The sequence below is a fragment of the Sander vitreus genome, chromosome 6, assembly GCF_031162955.1.
Source record: "Sander vitreus isolate 19-12246 chromosome 6, sanVit1, whole genome shotgun sequence".
Classification (NCBI taxonomy): Eukaryota; Metazoa; Chordata; class Actinopteri; order Perciformes; family Percidae; genus Sander; species Sander vitreus.
In genome coordinates this window covers 10,989,766-10,997,265 of record NC_135860.1, presented here as the reverse complement: position 1 = coordinate 10,997,265, position 7,500 = coordinate 10,989,766, and the positions used below count along the sequence as shown (strand labels likewise).

Below are 7,500 nucleotides of genomic sequence, written 5' to 3'. Positions count from 1 at the left end.
TTCAAGACTGATTATTTTATTCATTAATGGTTTAACAATTGATTTTTACAGAAAATGTACTATTGTTATACATATACTGATAACTCAATATAGAATTAACATAAATTGTGATCAAGGACTTTATCCATATTGCTAATTTCTACTTGCAAAATATCATATAAACAAACTTTAGTCATAAGGTTTGTAATACGTCCTCTGAAATGTGCAGTTTTGTTTCAGTAATTCAAGAGATTTGGCTCTCATATTAGGGCAATGATTTGCATAGGATATATAAATACAATTTGATTCAAAATCAAATAAAGACGATTGGATAAGAAAATAAGACCCACATGTATACAGGCAAAAAACCAAGAAGCTGCATACAGCTAGCAAGCTGCAGTTTGGCCACCCTAGATTTAACGGTAGCTCAGGTAGACCCATAGGATACACAGGGAGCATAAAGTTATTCCTTCAGTCATCAATAATCATGAATCTATATATTTCTATTACAGCTTCAGATCAATCAATCTATCATCTTCTGTAACTCCACTCAGAGAGTTGAGCTTCTGGCCAAAAAAATCACCCAACTGGGTTATTCATGCTTCTACATTCATGCAAAGATGATGCAGGAATACAGGAACCGTGTGTTCCACGACTTCAGGAATGGATTGTGCAGAAACTTGGTCTGCACAGGTAGGTTAAGAGAGTTCTGTATTTTAAAATAGAAAATGGATATTTAAATTATTGATGGTCAATGTAGGTTGACTAATATGCATATTTTCTTGTAGACCTATTCACTCGGGGAATTGACATCCAGGCAGTAAATGTGGTCATCAACTTTGACTTTCCCAAAAATGCAGAGACCTACCTGCACCGCATTGGCAGATCAGGTAAAATGAACTATTTATAAATGCTCACACTCTTAATGGGTTTTGTTTACAACTACCACTTTCAAAAATCTGGTATACCCTGCTTGACTGATGCTAACGGTACATAATAGCTAAATTATGTCTCGTCTCTCACAGGGCGTTTTGGTCATCTGGGTCTGGCCATCAATCTGATAACTTCAGAGGACCGCTACAACCTGAAGAACATTGAGGATCAGCTTGTCACTGATATAAAGCCCATCCCCAGCAGCATTGATAAGAGCCTGTACGTGGCAGAGTTTCACTCTGTTGACCCAGATGATGACGAGAATGACTATGATGACCACGGCGGAGCCAAAAACAAGGAACTGGGAGGAATCTGAGTGAATGGTCAGTTCTTTGAGCAGCTAAGAAACCAGCCATGACTGAAAATAAACCTTTAGGATTAAATATTTTTATGATTCAAGTTAAACCAGTTTTATTGTTGGGCACTGATCTAGAGTGGGGGGGGTTCTGCTCACGGGGATTTCTCTGAAATATGTTTACCTCATTATTTGAAGCTTTGGACACGTTAAACATGAAAATATGACATTGTAACATTATAGATATGACAGAAAATACGCAAAGCATAATGGGTTCCCTTTAACACTTGTGACACAGGTCACAGTGTAGCTGTAGTTTAAGTTGTCTATCTACAGTAACACCAAAAAAGGTATTGAGGGTTAATGCTCAGCTGTGTAAGCTGCATCTATGGACAATGAAGAAGAGGCTTAACAAGAAGTTCTTGTTACTAGTGCCTGTTCGGAACAGAGGGATTGCTTGGTTCCCCTTATTATTATTATTATTATTATTATTATTTTTTTTTTTTTTTTTTCACAACTTGGTAACACCCTTCACTTTACCGGCTGTATCGACAAAAGATGAAGCCACCGTGTCTCAAGAAGCTTGTTTTGTTGTTGTGGACAAAGCACTTTGCAATGCGAAGGTGGTGGAGCTGCCACACAAGCAAGGTTATGTTTGCAAAACTAACTAAAATGTCTATGCCATAGACGTATATAGTTTCCAACTGGGAACCTAGAAATTTCGACATTCCATGTCGAATTGAAAACAACGTAGTCCATGCCCTCATGGTGGTACCGAAAGTCAGAAGAAAGCGGCAGAGTCCTATTTGATTACGACTGTCGGATAAAAGCAAGTGCCTTGCAGTGGAAGGTGGTAAAATATGTGGACAATTTATTAAAGGGAAAAATCCCACGAATTTGAAAGTACATTTGAGAAGTGCACACAAGGAGGCTAACCTAGCTTACCTTAACAAGGTAAAGGAGAACGCAGAGCCCCCCTTTCCCCGAAACAGAAGCTAACTCCAGTACAGGGCATGGATGTATGGGTACGGGGCCAGGCAGCATGACAGACAACCGTAGGACAGAGAACACTACAAATGTGCTTTCACCGGTGACCTGATAGCTGCTGGTTAGTAAATGCGCAGCAACACCATAAGCGGGAGGAAGCGTGGGTTAATATGTGTATTGATACTGGGATGTCTACAACGGTGTCGATTGACTTCAAAAAGTCTTCTTTAGTCTATTGGCTATTTAGGTTTTTTTTCTGCCACACGTCACTTACACATTTTGCACTTACTGCGGCGTCTTGTGTAGACTGTTAACATATTTGTGCTCCATATGTACATTTTATGTACTGGTATTATTGTTGAATAGATTGTGAATACATATTTCTCAAATTGTATGTTTTTTGTTTTGCAAACATTCTAGTATATGAATGAGAGCACTTTGGTGGACATTAAATTAGTACACAGTGTATTAATAACGCTATAGTGCTCAAATATCTGAGCACTCTAGCTTGAAGAAGAGCAGATACTAGCAACCTAGCTAATGGATAATCTCCTTTTTCATCAATAAGATTAACTGAAGTTTTACAGGATTTATAGGTGAAGGGTTAAGGGCTGTCTTCCTCAAACAGCAGTCAACATAGATTTGCACAGAGCTGATTAGTGCACACAGCCAGCTGTCTGCTCTCCAGGTTTACTAAAGCAGCGACTCATTCACATAGTGGTTTTCAGACATTTTAACTCAACTTTTGTTTTTTCTTTTCAGGAGAAACGTGGCGCCTGGCAGTCATGACACAATATTGGCTATGCATCCCACAAGATTCCAAGTGATTTCTGTTTCCTAGTTTGTCACCCAAATGGTCTATTTTAGGTTTCTTTTCATTCCCATTTTGAGTCTACAGCAATCTCCAGTTCTGTCTGTGCATATGTTAGTAAACTGGTATCGTCCCTTTGCCACTTCAATCAGTTGATCTTTCTGCCACACTGCCAGAGATGGTCACTGAACATGTGATGTGGGCTATTAAGTCTGTCATTGAACGCAGCCACTCTTGACAATAGATGGACATTGTCAATCATTTTTTTTTGGGTACTTTGCTGTAAGAATAAAAATGTGAAACCAAAGGTAGACTTGGAGGATAGAGCCCAGCTCACCCCTTTGCTGTGCAGATGAACTACATATGGCAGTGTGCACATCCCGCTGCCATTCCTTTTGAGCAGATGTTTTAAAGGAAACCCCTTTTCAACAATTTACACTCAGTGGCTACTGTATTTAGATCGCCTGAATTCTTCGTGCCATGGATTCAACAAGGTGCTGGAAACATTACTTAGACAAGTTAATGTTGAGATGATAGCTTCATGCTGTTGCTGCAGATTTGTCAGCTGTCCATTCATGCTGCAGATTTTGTGTTTAACCCCATCTTGAAGGTGTTCTGTTGAATTGAGATCTGGAGACTATTTCAGTAGACTCATTGTCATATTTGAGATAATGTGTTTTGTGATGTGTCATGATGTTCTGCAAAGAAATAGCCATTAGAAGATGGGTGGACTGTGGTCATAAAGGGATGCACATGGGACAGGAACAATACTCAAGAAGGCTTTGGCATTTAAACGATGCTCGGTTTGTATTGAATGTTAACATTACACTGCCACCATCAGCCTGAAATGTTTAAGTCATCTTTACACCAATTCGGACCCTACCATGTGCCTGTTGCAGCAGAACTCGAGATTCAAAAGACCAGGCAACATTTTCCCAATCATCTGCTGTGTGGTGTTGGTGAGCCTGTCTACTCTTGCCTCAATTTTCTTTGTCTGCATACCTCTGCTGTAACATGGTTATTTGTTACGGTCTCCTTCCTGTCAGCTTGAACCATTCTCCTCATTAACGAGGCACTTTTTCCCCTCACAGCTGCCACGCGTGAGTTGTTTTTGTGTGCCAGTAAACCCTATAGACTTGTATGTGCTAATCCCAGGAGATTGGCACCGGCAATCATTCCACTGACACTTAAATCACATTTCTTCACTGTTCTGATGTTTGGTCAGAACAACTGAAGGGTTTGACCATGTCTGCATGCTTTTATGCATCAAGTGGCTGATTGAAATACTTGCATCAATGAGGAGTTGTCCCTAATAATGTGGCTACTGAGTTTAGCGGTTATCATTCCATGTTGGTCATAAACAACATTTTGCCCACCAACCTAATTGCTGACTTGGGGATGCAGTGGTAAAATAAGGCAGATTGTACACATCCATAGTCTAACCAAATTAACATTGTTCAAAAGGTAACCAAAGTTGGAAGAGTAGACAGAATTACTAAAGTAAGAATAGAGATGGCTTCAGGAACCAAAATGACCACTTTGTGCTGAATGTTTAAAAGAGGGCTGCTATGGTGCTCCAGCACAGAGCACCTGAAACAGTGTTGCTGTTAGTGAACTTGCTAGTTTTTTTTTTTTAGTCTCTACTACAGAACACATTTAAATATGACCGTGTAATGTCAGTGACGCTATAGTGCATTTTGTCAAAGCACAGATCCAATAGCGACCATAAGTCGGTATTTAATTGTGAAATTTCTTTTGTTTCCTTTTTAAGCCATAGCACCAGGCAGCATTTTCTCAGGTATTGAGGTTATCAGTAATTAACAAGATGAGGGGCCTAGATTCTGAGTCCCTTCTTCCCTCCTTAGTGCCTTAGTCTAACGTCAAACCTGTACTTTGCCCAGGCTCTTGTCCAAGATTGTATTGAAGGTAAAATGGCACCCAAACGACTCCTTATGAGTTTTATCAGTTTTGAAAGCACAGTTGTAGTCTGAAGGATTTGCAGTTTTTGCTTATTTGTAAGAAATGCATTTGTCTCATGAGGAATTGTAAACATGACCAGTTGTCTGACTATATTACATCATTGGACTGCTTGACTTCAGCACAAAAAATACATGTATTTAAAACAATACTGTGAAATTTTCAGCTGACTTTTTTTGTTTTCTTGGCTGACCATTACGTTACTGCCAAGCACCAGCAGGAAAGGGACCCATGTGTGTGTGCCCTCTTCTAAAGCATCTTAAGTAGTAATTAGCCCTAACGTTCTTAATGTCGAACTCTGGAGTACCCTTGTTGATAGATTTTGGTTCCCCAATTCTTTTAGCCTCAGTGCAGGCAACAGTACATGACCATTTTCTGAGTGGATGTGTAACCTGAGACCATTTGTTCCATCACTGTATTCTGAAGAAATGAATACCTTCATGACTTGATGACCAGATGCTTTAAGTAGACAGACAGCCAACAATTTTCTGTTAAATGTGTCAATGCCAGCGCCTAAAACAAATTAAAGTCTAACTGACTAACTCCTCTTTTCGGTTTGATCTTTGTACACTTAGTGAGAGAATGCTTTTTCTTTTCTTTAATTGTGATTAAATTAGTCTCCTACACTGCCAGCGAGGAGCCTGTCTTGCGTACGACGTACAGCGTAGGATACTTGTGTAAAATCCACAGTTGCACCCTTTTTGAAGTAAGATTAATATTTCAGGTTTTTGTGTTAAGATTTTCCACCTTTTTTTTCTTTTCATCCAGCTTACTTAACGTTATTGCTTGGGGAGACTGGACCCAGTTTGAAACCACAGATCGTGTCGTTCTTATTTGAAATAATTGGAAATAATTATTGCATTGTATGGTATACTGTTCGTCAACAGCTAGTATATCTCTGGCCATTCTCCTCTTCAAAATAGCCACATAATCCACCTTATGGTTTACTTATACAAATATGGCGGTATATGTATACAATTTGTAAATGTAATCATACGCTACAGCCCCTAAAATAGGTGTACCCTTGGATTGTCATTCAGCGGAGGTTGAATGAAATGAATGTTAAGCGAATGAACTCCGTGCAACGTCATCGGGAGGGGGCAGTACCAGCTGTAATATCAACCAATGGCGATTGAAATTAGATATCTATTAGCCAATCCGTGGATGAGTTACGGAAAATAGGCGGGCATTTGTCAACCACGGTCACGGACGTTGTGGTGAACTTTGCCGGTGTTGAACTACCCCTGGACCCTTACTGTCAGCGTAAGTAGATAAACCATCAAATTGCATGTCTACTTTTGTAAGAAGATGGTAGTTTTAAGGTGTTAACAAGCCACACAGCGTATTTCCAATAACCGTGTTTTCAATATGAAGACGAATATATCTCGTGGTCGACTCCACATGGCTACCTAGCCAGCCAGCCAGCTAGCTAGCTAACGTTAACCAACCAACCATGCTAGCTTGCATTAGCCCTGACAGGTTAAATACTGTTAGCAGATAGTTTTACCAGCTGCTGGCTTATCTCCATATTGCCTCTCTAGCAAACCACACGTTTTAGTTCGATATGTATTGTGGTTACCAGGTTGTATTGTAATCCATTAAAGTAGAGTCTGATTGAACTGGGCCTTAGCTACAGCCAACCTACTGTAACGGTACGGTTACTGCCACGACAGATTGATCACTGTAGCTAGTCAAGTTAACGGTAACGTTAGCTGAATGCTTGTACGTGAGCTAACGTCTTTAAAAGCAAAATGTGCCCAAATGCATTGTATATACTGTGTAAAGAATGGGTGATTGTATGCTCATGTCATACCTCGCAAGGTAATACTTCTCCAATTTGTACTTGCATTTTATCAGGGATTATTTTAAGTCGGTACCCTGCAGTTGTATGATTTAAATAACATTGATATAATTCAATAAATTATTCATTCACTATATTTCTTTCCTAGTCTGTTACAGTCTCAGAGTATGGGCAGTGTGTTGGCTGCTGCCCCACCCAGTCCTGCCCCAGCTGCAGCTGGAGGTAGTCAAGGGGTCCCAGGGTTGGTGTCTGTCCCTCCAGGGTTCACTATGCCCTCAGTGTCTTCAGTCCCTCCAACATCTGGATCTGGCCAGCAGTCAGCAGATGCAGATTCCCCACTCCCAAACCCAGGCACATATGAGGAATGCCACCGCAAATGTAAAGGTTAGGAAATCAATGTTTTCCCTAGGTTTGTGGAAGACTCCAGCGTGATTTATGCTTCTGCGTTGAATCTACGCTGTGGCGACGTACGTAGGCATGTGGAGGCACGCACCCTACGCCGTAGCCTGACATGCACCTCTCGAAAAATGTCACGTCGGTTCGCCGTGGCTGGGTAGCGTTGCATTTCCCCCTACTCATTTCCTGGTTCTCCATAAACAACATGAAATCAAGGAGAGGGTTAACCTTTCCTGCTAAAGATTTCCCACTGTTGTCAGAAGGCACAGGGGAGACACTTTATTTCTCTCACTATGCCTCTAGAGTTGGCACTCGCTCCGA

General features: G+C 40.6%; 2 protein-coding genes across 4 annotated transcripts in view; both read left to right on the top strand.

Moving 5' to 3' along the window:
- ddx61 (DEAD (Asp-Glu-Ala-Asp) box helicase 61) overlaps window positions 1–5,525 on the top strand; it is a 12,312-nt gene extending 6,787 nt beyond the window's left edge. For both annotated transcript variants that reach the window (XM_078252478.1, XM_078252479.1), the window contains exons 11-14: window positions 492–672; window positions 768–869; window positions 1,005–1,235; window positions 2,957–5,525. In XM_078252478.1, the coding sequence (XP_078108604.1) occupies window positions 492–672; window positions 768–869; window positions 1,005–1,228 (507 nt within the window). In that variant the 3' untranslated portion in view covers window positions 1,229–1,235; window positions 2,957–5,525. The remainder of the gene's footprint in view (window positions 1–491; window positions 673–767; window positions 870–1,004; window positions 1,236–2,956) is intronic.
- A 621-nt stretch (window positions 5,526–6,146) lies between these two features.
- tomm40 (translocase of outer mitochondrial membrane 40 homolog (yeast)) overlaps window positions 6,147–7,500 on the top strand; it is an 11,940-nt gene continuing 10,586 nt past the window's right edge. For both annotated transcript variants that reach the window (XR_013502108.1, XM_078252480.1), the window contains exons 1-2: window positions 6,147–6,245; window positions 6,932–7,167. Coding sequence is in view for 1 of the 2 variants with exons in the window: in XM_078252480.1 (XP_078108606.1) it covers window positions 6,951–7,167 (217 nt within the window). In the remaining variant the exon portion in view is untranslated. The remainder of the gene's footprint in view (window positions 6,246–6,931; window positions 7,168–7,500) is intronic.